General features: G+C 49.7%; 1 protein-coding gene across 2 annotated transcripts in view; it reads left to right on the top strand.

Moving 5' to 3' along the window:
* The window catches only part of CAPN5 (calpain 5), a 64,861-nt gene extending 51,888 nt beyond the window's left edge, over positions 1 to 12,973 (top strand). For both annotated transcript variants that reach the window (XM_074168826.1, XM_074168818.1), the window contains 8 exons: positions 855 to 1,048; positions 1,941 to 2,018; positions 2,518 to 2,713; positions 4,273 to 4,395; positions 5,350 to 5,546; positions 5,915 to 6,036; positions 9,134 to 9,270; positions 9,612 to 12,973. In XM_074168826.1, coding sequence (XP_074024927.1) covers positions 855 to 1,048; positions 1,941 to 2,018; positions 2,518 to 2,713; positions 4,273 to 4,395; positions 5,350 to 5,546; positions 5,915 to 6,036; positions 9,134 to 9,270; positions 9,612 to 9,794 — 1,230 coding nt within the window. In that variant the 3' untranslated portion in view covers positions 9,795 to 12,973. The remainder of the gene's footprint in view (positions 1 to 854; positions 1,049 to 1,940; positions 2,019 to 2,517; positions 2,714 to 4,272; positions 4,396 to 5,349; positions 5,547 to 5,914; positions 6,037 to 9,133; positions 9,271 to 9,611) is intronic.
* The last annotated feature ends 5,849 nt before the right edge of the window (positions 12,974 to 18,822 follow it).

Below are 18,822 nucleotides of genomic sequence, written 5' to 3'. Positions count from 1 at the left end.
TGCAGTCATCTTACACTGTTGGACGCTTCTAAATTAGATCAGATAAATTATGGCTGAGGGTTCCTACTTATTCCCATGAATCACGGAATGATATGGGGTTGGAAGGGACCTCTGGAGATCATCTAGTCCAGCCCCCCTACCAAAGCAGGTCCACCCAGAGCAGGTTGCACAGGAACCTGTCCAGGCAGGTTTTGAACATCTCCAGAGATGGAGACTCCACCAGCTCTCTGGGCAGCCTCTTCCAGGGCTCTGCCACCCTCAAAGTGAAGAAGTTCCTCCTCATGTTTAGATGGAACTTCCTATGTTCAAGTTTGTGCCCATTTCCTCTTGTCCTATCACTGGGTACTACTGAAAAAAGACTGGCCCCTTCTTGACACCCACCCTTTAGGTATTTATAGGTGTAATGGTGTATATGAATGGCAAAGGGAGTAGAGCCTGGATGCCAACCCTCTTTATTCCTTATTGCTATGTGTAAGACCCCAGATTCATTCCACCACGTTTTATATGTTAGGAGAGAATTCACCTCAGAGAAAGTAATTTTGGTGTCTGCATGTGGACATCTCTACAAACACTGGGTGCCAGACCTCCCATTATAACCAGTAGGATGAGCTTTATTGGTTGACAGGATGGGAGCTCAGAGACCTCATGCAGCAGATAAAGACCGGGAAGGAACTAGTACCTAAAATGGCATCTGATACATCTCCCAAAGCAACTGGCTCACTCTCTGAGCGTTTGTGCTCTCATTTTCAGTTTAAAGCAACCTGGAGGGCAAGCTGAGCTCCTTTTTTTCCCCAGTACCTGTGAAGGTGGTCACATCCCCCTGGTACAAGCACTGTTTGTGTCCCCCTGCCCAGGCCACGTCGGCAGCTGACATGGAGGCCCGCCTGGCCTGTGGGCTGGTGAAGGGCCACGCATACGCAGTGACGGACGTGCGGAAGGTCCGCCTGGGCCACGGCCTGCTGTCCTTCTTCAAGTCGGAGAAGCTGGACATGATCCGCATGCGCAACCCGTGGGGTGAGCGGGAGTGGAACGGCCCTTGGAGCGACACGTGAGTTAGGACGGGCAGCATCAGCACCTTCTTTTTTGGTGGAAAAAGCTGGGCTAGAGCAAGCCTTGAGGCATGAGACAGTTTGGCTACATTCACACCTGTAGGATAACATCGTACGGGCAGTTGTGGGATGCTGCTTCAACCCATGTCCTAAACCTACTCTTTCACTGGGGTAGATGCATTCCTTGCCCTGGGGTCCCTGGAGAACAGCAGGCTGGTGGCTGAGCTTGGCAGATCTTCTCATTAAGGCTCTGATGGGTGTTGTGGTGAAATCACCAGTGTGTTCACACTAGTGAAGGATGGTTATAGCTCACCTTTCTACTCCCAGTCTTGTTCCAGCAAAAATAGCACTCAACAGAATCAACCGCTGCCCCCACTGACTGCTGTGGACTCTGTGGATGGGACGAAGAACCAGATGTAACCAGAGCCTTTGGCCAGAGTCCTTCTTGTTGTCTTCTCTGATAGGGTTGTGATTGTACTGGCCAAAAAAAATCTTGCCAAGGTGGATTCAGCTCCACTGGTGAAGAAGGAAGTTGAAGCTCCAAGCCACACAGCACTCCCCCCATGTCTGGAAGATGAGTTAACCAGAGCAGTGCGGGGACTGGTTGCATGGCTGGAGCTTTATAGAGGCCTTGTGCCCTTGAGAGATCCTGCTGAGGCCAAGCAGCCTCTTGAATCCTTGTATGTCCCCTTGCCCTCACAGTAATCACACAGAATTACAGAATCACAGAATGATAGGGCTTGGAAGGGACATCTGGAGATCATGTAGTTCAACCCCTCTGACGGAGCAGGTTCACCTAGAGCAGGTTGCACAGGAACATTTCCAGATGGGTTTTGAATGTCTCCAGAGACGGAGGCTCCACCACCTGATGATCCTGTACTCTTCCCACAGCTCTGAGGAGTGGCAGAAAGTGAGTAAAAGTGAGAGAGAGAAGATGGGGATGACAGTGGAAGATGATGGAGAGTTCTGGTGAGTCCCTCCTGGGGTTGCCGTCACGGGCCATGCCTACAGAGTCCTCCCTACCCAATGAAGCATGTGAGTCATTTCCATGCAAACAGAGCAAATGACCTTCCAAACCCTAGGATCTTTAGTGAAGCCTTCTCCTTGAGCCTATCGGTATTAGCTTTGGATGGCAATGACCCTGGGTTTGCAAGCTGCTCTGTATCACACTGGGTCCAAAGCATTTCACCAGGGTACTGGGAACCTGTTATGAATGTCCTGAACTTAACAGCCTCACCAGGTACGTTTCCATACAACATGTACCATGTGTGGCAGAAAGGTACATGTTTCTCTCACTCCAAAACACAGAGCTCTGTTGTTTAAACTGAGAACACGGAGAAAGGTATCTCCATCTCTTTTTATTCATCAGCCATCAGAGGCTACCAACACACTGTCTGTATCAGGTGATCAAGAAAATCCCCTGAAGGAATGAAGCAACATAACCCATCTCTGTCTTTTCCTGACATAGGATGACCTTTGAAGATTTCTGCAAATATTTCACAGACATCATCAAGTGCCGTCTCATCAACACATCCTACCTGAGCATCCACAAGACCTGGGAGGAGGCAGTGCTACGTGGGGCATGGACCAGAAACAGTGACCCCTTGAAGAACCGCTCTGGAGGCTGTATCAACCACAAAGATACCTTTTTGCAGAACCCCCAAGTGAGTCATGGAGCAGGGGGCCTTCTGGAACCTTCACACTTGCTTGCAAGTGTTTAGAGCTTCTACAGGGACCTAGAAGGCCAAAATGGCTACCAGACCTCTAGTAGATTAAATGTGCTCACGACCACTCTCTGGCTGAGACCCCTTGCACAGCATGATCAGCATCCAGGCCAACTCTGTTATCCTTATCCCTCTTATCAGGAAGACTGCATCCAAATGCCTGGTGTAGAGCATCTTGGTACAAGCAAACAGCAAATGGTGCCCCAGGTTAGCAGTGTTAGCTGGTGCCAGTCACAGCCAGGAACCACTCCCAACAATTTTGATGTCTGAGTGATCAAATTCTAGTTCGTTTACCCAAACGTTGGCATTGCTAAATTTACCAGTATACGTGTAGTCTATAGGGCCATTTCATCCTAGCTTGGCCTTCAAAAAAGGCTCTGCTCTGAAGTTCGTGTCCTGGAACAAGCTTTTCTGTCCTGTCCTGCTCTGAACTGGGATTCTCAGTAACATGAGACAAGATCTTGAGTCCTTCATGGAATCATAGAAGGATTAGAGTTGGAAGGGACCTTGAAGATCATCTAGTCCAACCCCCTGCCATGGGCAGGGACACCTCCCACTAGACCAGGCTGCTCAAAGCCCCGTCCAACCTGAACTGGAACCCCTCCAGGGATGGGGCAGCCACAGCTTCTCTGGGCAACATGTTCCAGTGTCTCACCTCCCTCACAGTAAAGAATTTCTTCCGGAGACCTCATCTAAATCTCCCCTCTTTCATTTTAAAACCATTACCCCTTGTCCTATCACTACACTCCCCGATCAAGAGTCCCTCCCTGTCTTTTCTGTAGTCCCTTTTAGGTACTGAAAGGCCACTATCAGGTCTCTCTGGACCATCCTCTTTTCCAGGCTGAACCCCCCCAACTCTCTCAGCCTGTCCTCACAGCAGAGGTGCTCCAGCCCTCTGATCATCTTCGTGATCCTCCTCTGTACTCGCTCCAACAGGTTCATGTCCTTCTTATGTTGGGGGGTCCAGAGCTGGTCACTGTGCTCCAGGTGGGGGTCTCATGAGAGCAGAGTAGAGGTGCAGAATCACCTCCCTCACCCTGCTTGCCACAGATGAAAGATGGTCTGGTCCATTGGAGGAGTTGTTATCAAGGATGTGGGAGAGTTGTCTTCAGCTCCCAGCTCTGTATTTGCCTTTATCTTAGATCTCTGTGAATGTCAGTTCCTCCTTCTATACCATGGAGGACTTGTGGCAGACTACCAGGGGTGAAACTCTCTGGTATGAGGCTGCATCTAGGGTCCTTGGATTCTGCTGAACAATTCTAAGACTGGATTTACCAGTCTTTTCTAAGATAAGCTAAAAAATCCCTGGCTTGGCAAGATGATAGCAAGTCCCAAGAGCAGTGAGTGTGGGCTCTCAATGCTGGTACTGAAGCCAGGTTGTCCCTGCAGTGAGGCGGGTGAGGAGAAGCAAAGGTTAATGCTACTATGTGTCCACACCCACCCATGCTCAGTGATCCTGTCTTAGAAGTCCTCCCTCACCTTCCTCCCTTTGCTTCTAGTACGTGTTTGATGTGAAGAAGGCAGAAGATGAAGTGCTGATCTCCATCCAGCAGAAGCCAAAAAGGACCAGTCGCAAAGAGGGCAAAGGAGAGAACCTGGCCATAGGCTTTGATATTCATAAGGTAGACCATGGATCCTGCATGTTGGCTTGAATCCCCCCATAAATTTGTTAGTGCTGGAGCGGTACATCAGTCCTGGTATTATTCATTTAAGCATTACTCTGGGAGCCCCTGGGGTGCCCTCAGCACAGCCTGACCCCCTCTAGAGATGGTGAGGGATTTCTGAGGTGAACGGTGACAGCACGGACAAGTTCTCTTTGCTAAAAGGGGTGGTTAGTCTGTTATCTCCAAACGTTAAAATCCTTATGTGATCCTTATGTGTTGTTTAATGGGTCCCTAGTGTCAAGTTGGCATAGAATCAGAATCGTCTAGGTTGGAAGGGATCTTTAAGATCATCCAGTCCAACCATCAGCCTAATACTGCAAAACCACCACTAAACCATGTCCCTCAGCACCACATCTACCCGTTTTTTAAATACCTCTGGGGATGGTGATTCCACCGCTTCCCTGGGCAGCCTGTTCCAATGCTTGATAACCCTTTCGGTGAAGAAATTTTTCCAAATATCCAATCTAACCCTCCCCTGGTGTAGCTTGAGGCCATTTCCTCTCGTCCTATCACTTGTTACTCGGGAGAAGAGACCGACCCCCCTGGCTACACCCTCCTTTCAGATAGTTGTAGGGAGCAAGAAGGTCTCCCCTCAGCCTTCTATTCTCCAGCCTGAACAACCCCAGCTCCCTCAGCCGCTCCTCATAAGATTTGCTCTCCAGACCCCTCACCAGCTCCATTGCCCTTCTCTGTATGCCAGAGAGAACAACTCCCTGAGCCAACAGAGTTGAGACCTCCATGTCCATGCTTGTTTTCCATCCAGCCCAGTTGGGACCATTTTACTGGTTATCCTTACTCCAGCTCTCCCAGCACTGTGGGGTCAGGCCTTGCAGCCTGGCCTCCCAAGTTGGATACCAATACGTTGTCACTCAGTGCTGTCCTGCTGACCATCCTGCTATGGTCTCTGCCCAGGTGGAGCTGAACAGGAACTACCGGATGCACACCCTGCAGCAGAAGGTGGCCAGCTCCATTTACATTAACTCCCGCAGTGTCTTCCTGAGGACCGACCTGAAGGAAGGCCGCTACGTCATCATTCCCACCACTTTTGACCCTGGTCATGTAGGCGAGTTCCTGCTCAGGATTTTCACGGATGTGCCTTCAGATTGCCGGTAAGGAGCAAGAGCAGTGATGGGGAGGAGCTGACTATTTGCAGAGAGCCCTGTGCTTTAGACATTTGGTTTTCCTGATTGGAATTGGTCATAGCCTTGCCTGGAGCTGGTAGTTGGCTTCCTTTCAAGGGTGGCCAAGAGACAGGGCACCTTGATAGGTCCTACCGCAGACATGCAGAGAAGCTCCCGCTCTGCTTCAAGACCTGTCATAGAAGAGCATTCCAAACCCAGGTTGAGGAGATCAGAATGGGGAGATGAGTCTGACAGTGGACAGTGCATAGTCCTTCCACCCTGCTGGAGCCATCTCTTTGGGCTGCCCATGGGGTATATCTGGGCATCTCTCAAAGGCCACATGTTTTTCCCTGCAGAGAGCTGACACTGGATGAGCCACCACACACCTGCTGGAGTGGGATGTGTGGTTACCCGCAAGTGGTGTCCCAGATCCATGTCCTTGCTGCAGCCGGGCTCAAGAATCAGGACTCCCAAGGAGGTACTGGTCTTTCCCTGCCTGTTGTCTAGTCCTAGAGGAGTTGGGAGGTGGTTGGAAGGAAAAGAGGGGGGTGGTTTCACGAGGTAGGAGGGTGCTGAGTTTTGTTATGTCCTCAGCTATTTTTTTCAGTGCCTAATTCAGACACCAGAGGAGGAGAAAGTCCATGGAGAATCAAACTCACTTTTTGCTGTGGACATGATCTGGGAGCTGTTATATTTAGACTGTTGTCTAAGATCCTTGGGAGATCCTCCCAAAACTTCCCCAAAGCCCTTAGCAGTGGTCCTGTAATCATCCAGGCTTTCTTCCTGAGTATGAGGAGCTGTAAATGTCAGGAATCATATTTAAATGTTTTTTAATGGGAAGGACAGAGAAGAAATGGAACAGGCTGATGCATTGTGGTAGTCTTCAATGCCAGAGGCTGGACCTATCAGTAGGGGGTAGGTCAAATTTAGCTCATTTTGGGATAGTGTGGATCAAGGGCCTCTCCCTCTATTTCCTGTGAGTCCTGCTCCACCCTTGGCTCCTAGGAGCCCTCTGAGATGACCTCAGCCACCACCAGCACAGTGCAGTGTGTGTCTCCCTCCTTGGTTCTCTAAAGGTTCATTTTCATGGTCCTACCATGCTCTTATGCAATTTTGACATCCAACACATCCAACAGTATGAAAGACAGCACAGCACCATGCCTCACCATGTCCCGCAGCCACGCAGAAGCTCATGGCAGGACCCCCGTGTTCAGTCTTCCTGGGATATCTGGACCGAGAAACCCAGGGGTAGTCATGACTTGTACTGGAAGGTTGTTGAAGTAGGGATGAAAGACCTAGAGGGTATGATTAAGAAGCAAATTCCTTTCCACCATTGGAATAGAACAGATCCTAGCCCTTCTCCCCGATCTCCTGAGCCAAGGTCATGTGTTGAATGTAGCAAGGTTTCGCCAGTTGCTTTCAAGCCAGGTGTAAAGTGTAGAAACTGAAAACTTAAAATTTGAAAAATCTAAATTAAAAATGTAATTAAAATCTTTTTTTTTTTTTTTTTTCCCACCCAAGCGTTATTATCAGGGCTGCATATCACTAGAGCCCACAAAGTGATGAACAGGATCCTTCCTTAGGGCAAAGAGTAGCCCAATTTGCTTATTTATCACATGCCACAAAGGGAGTCCTCCTACCTTGTGTGGAGTTTGGGAGGGAATTTTGCCCTAGGTATGTTGCTTTTTCTTGGGTTACTCAAAATAGCTGAGTGTATCTGTAGCAATGCAGGGAAATCTGTAATCAAAAGTCTCTGAACTGTTCACAGAAACAAGGAGGTTTATCTTTTCTTCATACAAGGGTACATACAGTTTCTGGAGCCATAAAACATTTTTTTTTTTCAGCCAGAGGCTTCTGGGAATGGCTGTTTTCCAGCTGTTTTCCAGCTGTTCAGCTCCTACCACCGACAGCCTGCATGTTCAATGCTTTCCAGTGCAATGGTATTTCTCGCATCTCCCAACCCAGGCCTTTCACATTACTTTGGAAATAGTGATTTACAGATGGGAATTTGGCTCCGGCTGGTGGAATATGAGGATTTAATGGGACATCCCAAAAGACAAGGCTAGTTTGGAAAAACAGCTATGAAATCCAGCAGCTGTGTCCCACCAGGGGAGCCAGGTCTTTGCAAACAAAAAGCTAGCGAGGAGGTGGTCTGGCAATCAAAGATGTGGTTCTTAAATCCCAGGCCCTCAGAAGGGGGTGGTTTGTTCCTCCTCATTTCCACAATTCTCTTGGACAAGAAAACTCATCCACCTGGGCTGTGTTTCCACCAGACCCACTAAAGCTCCTGGTGAGAAAATGCATTCTGGCAGTTAAATTTCCATAGCAATAACTCATTCTCTGCTGAAATTCCCCAAACAAGCACTTGTTTAATAAGGGGAAAATGTTCACTCTTTCCCTCTCCTGGAAGCTCAGGGCTGGTAGTCTCTGAACTTGGTAACTTTACTCTCCATCTCTGTGGCCTGCTTGTTCCCCATGACTGTCTTGTTCCAGCTGGGATATTGAAATAGTCTTCGTTTCCCATGGACCTGTTACACATCCCTTCATGAACCTCTCCTCTGGCTTCCCAGTTACCCATTTTGTCTGCATTTCCTCCACTTCCCACTCATCTCCCCTGGTTGCCCCTCTGTGCCCAATCTTTCTCTTCCCGGTGTCTCGCACTGCCACCAATGATCCTTTTTGACATTTTAATCTTCTCCCTGAATTTTTGCCTACAGCAAATACTCTAAGAACCATCTTCACCTCTTTAAAAGACTTTTAAATACCTTTCCACCCTAAGGCTCCCCACTCACTGGTTACTCACCAAGCCCTTCCCAGTGCCCAAATGGTCTCATGTTGGGATCTCGTAAATGAGCACATCTTCACACTTATTTTTGGCTCAGCATTGTGCCATCTCTTGTCACCCTGACCACCCAGCATTTTTCTTACCCCAACATTCATTGTTATACTGAGATCTCCTGCAGCGTTTGAGTCTCACTAAGTCTAGGACGAAGATGTGCCAATGATTTGTGTACAGTCCCTGCTAAAGTAGCTACTTACCACCTTAAAGTAAAACCAAGGTCAGCCTGGCTTACGAGTATATAAACTGCAGTGGAAACAAATGGATTTTTGCAGCTTGAAGGCCCTTGCCTTCTTGGTGTTTCCTGTCGTGAAACAACTTCTGTGAGCCTGTTTCTCTTCTCCATGGCTTTATTTCTGCCTGCCTTCAGCAGAGCAAAACCTGAAAGGAGAGTTGAGCAGGGCAGTGTCTTCCATGAAAGATTTGTCCCAAAGGGCAGGAGGATTTGGAGTGACGAAGGAGTGTTTATGTAGAATATGGGGTCAAGGATAGAGGCAGCCATTTCATAGCAGTTGGTCACCACCTGCTGCCTAGGGACAATGTCACCTAACAGAAGTAAGCCTGAGCCCAACAGCTGAGCTTCATGGACATTATCTGGGGTGTGATGGACTCTTTGGCAGATATCCGTCTCCTCTGGTAGGGTATGGAGGAAAAGTGCTGCATGACACCCCAGGAAAAGGGCTCTGAGGACTTACAGGAGCTACAACAAAGCAAAAATTTCCTTTTGTCTCCCCAGGAGCTGACCCTTATGTGATCATAAAGTGCGAAGGGCAAAAAGTTCGCTCTCCGGTGAAGAAGAACACAGCGTCTCCAGAATTTGATGTGAAAGGGCTCTTCTACCGCAAGAAGCCAGGACAACCCATCATTGTTCAGGTACCTGGCAGGCGAGCAGTGAGTCAAGGGATGGAGACCCTCTCACACTTGGCCCCTGCCTACCTGCCCTCTTCTCACACTGTCCATGGTGTGTCTGATCCCCAAGGCTGAGCATCACCAGTTCACGTAGCTCAACCGTCCACCAGCATGGCCAAGCTGTGACCACTGCTGGAAGCATGTCCTTCACCCCTCTCACTTACAGGGTGACCCTCACACACACCTCGATCACCTCCACAGCTCCATCTCAGAGCAGGTCCCCAGTAACCCCTTCTCCTCCCTGGTGCGTGAAGGTTAACTGCATCCCTCAAGGAGGTGCCCTCATGTCTGTTTTGTTTCCCCAGATCTGGAACCACAACCTAATAAGTGACGAGTTCTTGGGCCAAGTGGCGCTCACGGGGGATCCCAGCGACCGGCAGTCGGTGCACACCCTGCACCTCCAGGACAAGGGGAACAGGAGATCGAACGATCTCTCTGGAACCATCGCTGTGAGGCTGCTCAGCAGTAACATCCTCACCAACGTCTAAGTACTCATGGACTCTTCTTCTGGTGCCACATATGTGTATATAAACATGCACACATACATACATATATATATACATACACACACAGCCTACCTACCATCTGCAAGGTGTATATGAACCATGCATGCATTCCACTCAAAGGAGCCAATCTTGTGTTTTCAGTGTTAAAAAAAATGGTGCCTTTTTGGGGAACCGCAACGATCCTTCTGCTGGCATCCTCCACAGCCCCCGTTGCCACCCTGTGCCCTGTGGGATCGCCGCGGGCATGCCGTGTGTCCCGACAGCCAGAGCGTGGTGCCCTGATGCTGTTTGTTTACACGGGCTGGCACACAGGTGCCACCACGCACACGTGTGGCCACCGCGGTCCCACCCGCTGCTTCAATGCCCCTTTGATGTCTCTGCTTGGTTTTAGCGTAGTGTGCGTGGAGTCATCTCCTGTGAAAACTGCCATTTAATCGCTTCTCTGTGGAGGCACCTCAGCAAAGGAGAAGTAGAAAAATGGATTGGGGCCTTTTGGATGTTTTCTGGGTGTGGGTTTGCCTACTGCAACTGGAAGGATGCACCAAGGCAATTCCAAATCCACAGGGGCAACAAGAAAAAAGGCTCCATCATTTTTGGGACAAGCTATCTCCTCCTGAGTCTTGTTCAGCCCCATGCAGCTCTGAAGGATACAAAGATGGCCAACAACCATGGTGGGACAACTGTTCTCTGGAGTCAAGCTCTTGTATCGGTTTGGACTCAGCTCCTGCGTGTGCCTCTCGAACTGCCGTGGTGCCTGCTCTCCCCATGTCTTCATGCAGTCCCCATCCCAAGAGCTCACCCCAGTAGTTGGGCTGGATTGTCTGCTGGGGCCGTTGAGTGTTTAGGTGAGAGGGGATCGATTCCTCTGAAGGCCAAAGCATCAGGTCCAAGGGATGGGGAGCTTTGCTCAACAGGCTCCATCTTTTACTGCTGCATACAGTGCATTGTTTCTCAGTGCCTCGCTTTCCCAAATTATTTTTTAAAAATGGTGGGATTTCAGCCTGTACTAGAGAAGAGGAGTGGTGCTCCCAGTGCAGCCTGAAAGTGCTGGGAATATATAATTCATGCCAGTGTCCATCTCTCACCTTTGATTTCCAGTCTCCCGGCCTGGAGGATGAGTTGTACAGTGCTAGAGCCAGTCTCACAAGCACAACCCAAAAACCATCCCTGGGGCCATGTCCAGGGCCATGCTCTGCTCCTGGTTGCCATGAAGCCTGGGTTTATCTTCCTTATTCCACTGGGTGGCAGAATCCGGCTTCTTACAAACCATCCCAGATAAGCCAAACAACAAACCCTTGTCTGGCCTTTCAAGCAGCTGATCAGGGCAGGTTTCAAACCATTTTTTCCTCCTGTTGTTTAGGTTGTTTGTTTGTTTGTTTGTTTGTTTTTAATTCATGTGCCTTTAAAAATGGTGCAAGGTAAGGGTTTTTTTCTGTCAGATTTTTTAACAAGCAAATCTTTTGCAGTTACCTGCATGCAAGTGGAAATGAATATCTATGATGTAAACTTGTCATCTTGGTAAATTTTGGCCTGAGCAGAGCCCTCTGCCTGCAAGGACAAGGGAACACAAAAGCCTTCTTTTGCCATAGCAAGTAGGGTTTTTGTTTGTCCAACTAAATAACTATGTTTATGCTGCAAATCTGTATTTTTTTTAAAGTCCCTAAAAATCTGCTAGGTGTGTAACATGGTAAGATGCTCTCCAAAGTCATCTGCCATCTCAGTGTTAGCTGTCATCTCAATTCTTGGTGCATCCAGAAGCATAGAGTACAATTTCATTGATTTTTTTGCAGGCTGTTGTTCCCCTTTCCTCATCTTCAGAGTTTACCTCCCGTGGTTATGAATTGAGTTTTTGACCAAATCGCTTATTTTCTTAGGTCTGTTTTCCAAGCTTACAGGCAAGTTGTGACCCACAGGATGCTCATCCCAAGTCTCAGTTATTCCTGGCTTGTGCTGAGCACCCTCCAACTCCTGGTGCCATCACCGGGACCTGGTTTAGTTCAGCAGAATTGGCTCAAATGCTCCTAATTTGATAAAGTGGCATTTTGACCCCAAGGTCAAAGCAAATCCTTGAATTTGGGCAGACCAATTCAGAGATATTTTGATTTTATTCTGGCTTTGTTCGTTGGACTCACCGCTGAAAATAAATGGAAGCAGCATTTTTGGGGCAGGATTTGGGTCTTAGGAGAAGATCTCACAGGCTCACACTGAGACTGGTATGTAAGAGGGTCCGTGATGCCCAAAGATACCTCACCTGGCAGGGAGAAGCTATTTACCTAAGGGAGAACATCCCAGGAACATCCCAGCAGCTTTGCACCATCATCGGCAGCTGGGGTTAGCCAGCCTGCCAGCTTCAGCCTTGTTTTCTCAGGAAATCAGGCTACCGATAGCTTCAGCAAACGAGAGCCATTTGGCCAGGAATGCCCTGCCATGTGCCAAACTGCACCGTGATCCCCAAGGAACGGCGCTGAATCTTGCTAAGGAGTAGCAATGCCCTGGTACCCATGGGCAGCGTCCTTCCTACAGAGAATCAAGCCATAAAGAGAGGAAAGGCAGCTTTTTAACAGCTTCCTCAAAAAAAAAAAAAAAAAAAAAGAAAGAAAAAACATTATCACACTGTATTGGGGCCAAAATGTCTTAATGTTACTAATATTTTTCCTTTTTTTAAAAAGAAAAACTTTTGAAAAGTTAAAGAAGAAGCCTTCTTCCCCCTACATTCCCAATGGAATAATAAAAAATACCTTTTTGCTTTTTTTTTTTGGTCTTATTTCTAGAGGAGTTATTAAAATGCCATTCCTAATGTTGATGCCTTTTCTCTTTGAATGAAGTAAACAGAAATATTCAGGGTTTGTGTTTTTTTTTTTTCGTCTGAGGGGAGGGCAGGTCTGATAAGCACTTTCTAGTACCTCCCAGGTGGTGCAGGACATGTCTCTGATTTATTTTTTCCATTTCTTTTGTTAATCATTTCAGTGGTTGCAAGTAGCCTCCCACTACACTCTGTGAAATCCATTTCTTTTTGACATCTGCATGTTAAAACAGGCTGTGGCTTGTCTTCATCTCCAAAGGCACTGACGTGTCATGTTGCACAAGATCAGAGAGTGGTCCAAACAGAAAGCCAATGTTGTACAGCTGTAAACCTCCTATAAATAAATTGTGTATATTTTATTCAGACTCCCTGCCTTTAAACTCCTCTGTTCTTCCGGAATGCTTTTGATGGGCACCAGGTGGCTCTGCAGAGCCTTTTTAATTTGCTTCATTCACTGAACTCCATTCAAATTATTTTCTCTGCGGACTTTGAGACTGAGGCAAGAGAATCTACATGGTTTCACGCAAGGTTACACTCACGTTCACTGGGAAAAGCCAGGGAAGGGAAGGGTAACCTCCTCTGACTGTAAAACCTTTCCATCCTATGCCTCAAAGTCACCACAATGCAGGCAACTTGGGTTTTGGAGCCTCAGCTGACTTGGAAAAAGCTCTGCAGATTGAAAAAAAAAAAAAAAAAATTTAAAAAAAAAGGATTATGGGCAAAGCAGCAGGAGGATGTGATTTTTGGATGGCTTTCCCTCAAAGGACAAACCTGCAGATTGCATGTTGGGAGCATTTGCAAAGCAAAAAGCCTGTCCCTGCCCACAGGAGTCTCCAGTCCCAAACACACATCCCAAAGTGCTGGTCCCAAGGTCTTGCTCCCATCTCGGCTTCTGGGTCCCAGCTCCATCACCTGCCTGTGCTCGAGGTCTTCGCAGCATGGAGGAGCTGTGCCCTTCAGAAGCCTGTCTTCAAGAGCCTGAAACAGGCATCTGGAAAAAGCCTTTTTATCATGGGGTGGGGGCACCCATCCACATCCCCCTGCCCATCCCCTTGGACAAAGTGTGTCACCAAACCCTAGACAGAAAAAGGAGCATCCTACTCTGCTGCCTTCATGACTGAAACAGCTTGCAAGGACCATTCTTCCGGGGGGGAAGCCTCACAAACATCTCAGCCTCACAAACATCTCAACCTCACAAACATCTTAATGCGGTCCTGGAGGGTGTCCTGAGCAGTAGACGTGACTGAGCACCTATGGGGCTGTTATACTTGCTGCTGGATATAGCACAAGAGCTCTGATGTAGACCAAGTGGTTTTACCAAGTCCTGCTTTGTGCACATTCGAAAAAAAAAGGTCTTCTGCAATCCTGGATGAGCTACAAATCGTCCTGTAGGTATAGGGTATCGTGCTTCCCCACCAGCATCCACCAGTTTATCTGGTACCAGGGCAGTGGGCTTGAAAGTGGAGGTTGCCTTGTAACCCTGTCTGTCCCAGTGCCGGTGGTGCACAGCACCACGTGGGCTGGCAAAGCGGGCAGGGATGCTGGAGCTGGTGTGGGACATCAGCACATCAGTGTGGAGATGTGGGGAGCTTGTGTGTGTTCAGAGACCAGCAGCTAGGAGTAGAGTGGCGCACAGCTCCAGGTGGGATCCAGCCCAGGCTCCCCAAGGGTCCTGCAGCATCTCCTCATCCCTCCAGCACTGTCATCCGCCAGGGATTTCCCCTCACTAATGTTAAACTAGCTAAACTGATGCTTCAGAGTCTCCTTTTGACCTGCAGGAGCATGTTCAAGGAGGAACAGACATCCTGCTATTGTTGCAAGATGAGGCTAGAGTATTTCTCCTTCATCTTGCTCCCCTTCATCCTGGTCCCACCCTAACACCCATATACAGTCCTCCCATACAGATATGAGCCTCATGATGCTCAAGAGGACTTGGAGTTTACTAGCAAGAATAGCTACAGAGGTACCAGGGCTTTCAGCAAGGGGAAGGGTTCATTGCCTGCCCCTCAGAGCTGCTCAGGTGCTACCACCTCCTTTGCCAATGTTCCAGGTGTTAAACACCCAGGGATTAGCCCATGACCCACAGCTGTGACAGTCTGCTGAGTAGAAGTCATCTAAAGGCTCCTTGCGCGCTTCAAATCCCACCTTCAAATTCCAAGCAGGAGAGCATGTCCAACCCTGTGTCCCTGGCAGAGCCTCCCTCGCTCCCACACACCCATGGGACATGCTGGTCACAGGAAAAGGCTGCCCGAGGCCGGACCCTTTCCAGGCACATCGGATGTGGTCCTGAGCAAAGCAATTCCCAGACACAGCCAGTATCTGCCCCAGCATCCACACAAACCACATTGGCACAGTGAGTAGGACTTGAGGGAAATCGAGCATGGCTCTAGCTGGTCACAAATCATCTGTCTCGAGCTTAAAGTCAACTGTTCATAGCTGGTTCCTACAACAGGGCTGGGCAGCCACAGAGAGTTTCTAAGGGCTAGGAAAGGGACGGGGTGGCCGTGACGTGACTTCTTCCACATTTTCAGCAGAATTTGGAGGAAGGAGGATCCCTGTAATCGTTTCTTACTTCCGCAGTATCACCGAAAAAAATTCAGCCATCCTGGATGGAGGGGTCTATGCACCCTTGTTCCAAAGCGGAGCTTAGAAACACCTTGTGTGTTAAAGCTGAAAAAAAAAAAAAAAACAAAACAAAACAAAAAGGGGCGTGTTTTGCATCATTCCTTAACTAAAATGCTGTGCTTTGTACCGAAGTAAGAAACCTTGGTGGTGTTTCATAGCACAGTTAAAAGCCAGCCCTACCTTTCTTAGCAGGAAGGAGAAAAGACACCAGTCCAGATTTGGGCAGGGAGTCACCGGGTCAGAGTTAAGCTTCTAGGCAAAACCTCAGCTCTGAGTTTCCTGGTCCTCGAGTGTTTTTCTCTCCCGGTTTCCACGTTTACAAGAGCAGGCATTCAAATCGAATGCCCGTCAGCTTCTGCCCCCATCCCACAGGACCTCAATTTGATCCCCTTGCGCATCCCTGGGACCTCTTTGCATGGGGCAGAGGGATCCTCCTAGCCCCCCTCTTTGCCCAAGAAGCCATCAGGACTCTGCACAACCAGGACTTGGAAACGCAGCTTAAATCGCAGCAGGGCTTTTCATGGGTACCATGGTCTGGGGGCGGACCCCAGGGATGCAGGCGGGGTGTGTGGGGATGCTTGGGGAGCGCGGTCCTTACGGTGTCCCCGGGCTGGAGGTATCACACACACACTCTCACACACACACACTCACACATAGCGGGGGCTGGCTGTATCCCGGCTCCTCCCCCGCTAAGAGGCTCAGCGACGGGCAGGGCAGGCGCTGCCCTCGCTCGGTGCCGGAGGCAGCGCGGCTCCGCGCCGGGCACCAGCGCCCCTTCCCCGGCTCCGGCCCCGGCCATGCCCCGCTAAGGTAAGGCTGCACCCGGGAGGGACCAGGCTGAGGGCTGAGGGTGCCCCGGGTGGGGTGCCATGGGTGGCAATGGGGGTGCAGTGGGGCGCGGTAGGGGTGCAGTGGGGCGCGGTGATGTGCAATGGGGTGGGATGGATAAGGTCCATCAAGGAGGGCAGCGAGCCTGCTCCGGCGCCTGGATCCAACCTGGGGAAGGGGCTGGGCTCGATGGGAGGGAGGCGACGCGACCGCAGACCTGCCAGAAATGCCCAGCAACCCCGAGCCAGCTCGGCTCCTGCAGCAGGGATTAGTGTCTCGGTAATTTCTAGCTGCTGCTTAATTTAGCTTGGGTCACCTAGCAGTGAGCTGGGGTGTGGGGTGGGGGTCATTTCTCTCCTGTGCTGCGGTATGGCAGCCCCCCCGCCCCTTTGCTCCACCGCCCTTTCACATTCCGGGATATGTCTGGAAGTGCTTAGGGATGGGGAGAGACTGTTAGGGATCTGCCTGCTGCACGGACCTGCTGGTGGTGCCACAAGACCCTAGATGTCCCCACATGGGGTCCCGGGACCACCTCACCCGCTCCCTGCTCTGATCCAGCTCCAAAGGCACCACCCAGGCAGTTAAAGCACAACCCGCTCTCTCAGGCAGCAGGAGTTTCCACCGGTTGCAGCGTAGCACAGCTTGTGTCCTGGCTGTGTTTTGGTGGTGTGTCCCCTGGGTCACACCAGTGCTGGTAAATCAGGACTGTTTAAATTGTTACGACCATCCCTGGGCAGGGACTGAGAGCCAAGGTGGGACAGGGAATTCCCACAAAGCAGTTTGCATTTTGCTGCCTGGTTTGGGAGTAGAATGTTTGCTGGAGCAGCTGAGCAGAGAACCAAAGAACGCTCCCAGGTTTTCCTACTTACAGCCATGATACCCTAATGAAGGTGGAACTGGCATCTCTTGGTGTCTCTGGGAAGACTGGGGTGTACGGTGGAGGACATGTCTTGTAGGCAACATGGAGGGAGAGTTTGAAAACCAACAGGCCAGTGGGTCTGAGATTGCCTGGTTGCCCCTGGCTGCTAAATCCCCCCTGCAGGAGCTGGAGGTGGTCTTCCCACAGCCCCAGGCTGTTGTGTTGGTGTGAGAGTGCTTCTGTCCATAGGCTGGGCAAAAGGATGCTCAAGAACCAAAATGGTTGGTTGGTTAAACTTGGTGCAAAGTACAGGTTAATTCTTTGCCTCAAGATGTCAAGGACATGGTTTGTGTTGCAAGCTGAGTCCTGTCCCCTTCTTCTCCGCTGTATGATGCTGTGGGTCTTTTCTCTCTTCCCACGAGTTGAGGGACTGCAAAGTCCCAGCAGTGGTGGTGTGCAGGTATGGGATGGTTTTGCAGCTTTGGACTCAGCTTTGCCAAAGCTTCAGACAAAACCTGCATCCCTGTGAGACACCATGCAAATCTTGCCCCTACCCTGTGTCTGAACTATCCCAGGGACAGCAGAAGAGGGACAAACAAGGGTAAAAACCAGGACAGCACTTCCCTCCTGTTGGTTGACGGTCAAAATTGTTTTCACCTGTGGCTTTGCAATCACTGAGCTCTGCTGATTTCCAAATGCGTTTGTCTAAACAGTGTTTAATGTTTAAGTTGTGGTGATGGGCTCTTTGTGGTGATGAGACTGGAGTAACTTCATGAAGTTATGGTATCTCCCCCCGGTACACCAACATTTATGAGACTTGAATCCAGCCTAGGGATGAACCCCTTTTCCAAGGCAGTATTATTTCTAACTCATTTCCCCTCCTCAGAGCAGTCGATTCATCTCCCTCACTATTAAGTTTCCACGGACCGGGGGCTGCTGTACAGTGTTTCTGTCTTACGCTGGCTAACTTGTGACTTCGCAATCCTTGGGTTGCCATGGAAAGGATTATGCTGTGATTAATGAAGGCATTGTCAGCTCATAGGTCTTTTTTTTTTTTTTTTTTTTTTTTTTTTTTTTTTTTCAAAGCCTTTCCTGGAGCTGCAGAGAGCAGCTTCCAAGCCCGGCAGAAAGGGGCTGCCAGGAGAGGTGGCTTCAGGCACTCGCAGTCCCAGGCATGTCTTTGGCTGTCCTCACTGACACCAAGCTCTTGCTGTCTCCACTCCCTGCCAGGTCAGCTCTGCCCGTCCCTTTTGATGGTGAGAGAGGTGAAACGGGGACTTCTATTGTTCGCTTGGGGCAGAGCCAGAGGTTTCTTGCTCCCGAAGGGGAGTGGGACAAGTGTCACTGTACCAAGGGGACGGCAGGATGTGGAGACAGCATGTCAGAGAGCTCTGCACCCTGAAGTGCTCCTCTCTGCTAGGCAACGTGCAAGGAGAACCTGATAATGGGATGAGGCGGTGTGTTTGTGATGGTCCCCAATCCAAGCTGCTGTGTAGAGCCAGAAACTTCTCAGGACAGGAATGCCCCAGCAGTGTCCATGCCTAGGTTTTCCATCCATCCCCAGGTAGCACCCCCAAACCTCACAGCACCAAAGCTGTGCACAGAGCCCCTGCTCTGAAAAGCTCTTGCAGTCAGGATACTGGGAGAGGGTGAGGTGTGGTTGTTACCCCTTCACAAGGAGAGTGCAATGTGTGGCAATCCGACGAAAAACAGGCATTTGAAGTAGATTGAGTGCCAAATAAATATACAAAAGTATGTCCAAAGCCAAAAAAATCTCAGGGGACCTCTTCATTTCTTAGCACCGTTGGCTGAGTCCTCCCCAGAGCTGCCCAGCCTGAGCAGCTTGGTACCAACTCCCACCTCAGCCCGGCTGGGAATCGAGAACTGGGTGGTTG

This window comes from Numenius arquata, chromosome 1 (assembly GCF_964106895.1).
Source record: "Numenius arquata chromosome 1, bNumArq3.hap1.1, whole genome shotgun sequence".
Lineage (NCBI taxonomy): Eukaryota > Metazoa > Chordata > Aves > Charadriiformes > Scolopacidae > Numenius > Numenius arquata.
The sequence above is the reverse complement of the archived record's forward strand: the minus strand, read 5'-3'. Positions and strand labels throughout refer to the sequence as shown.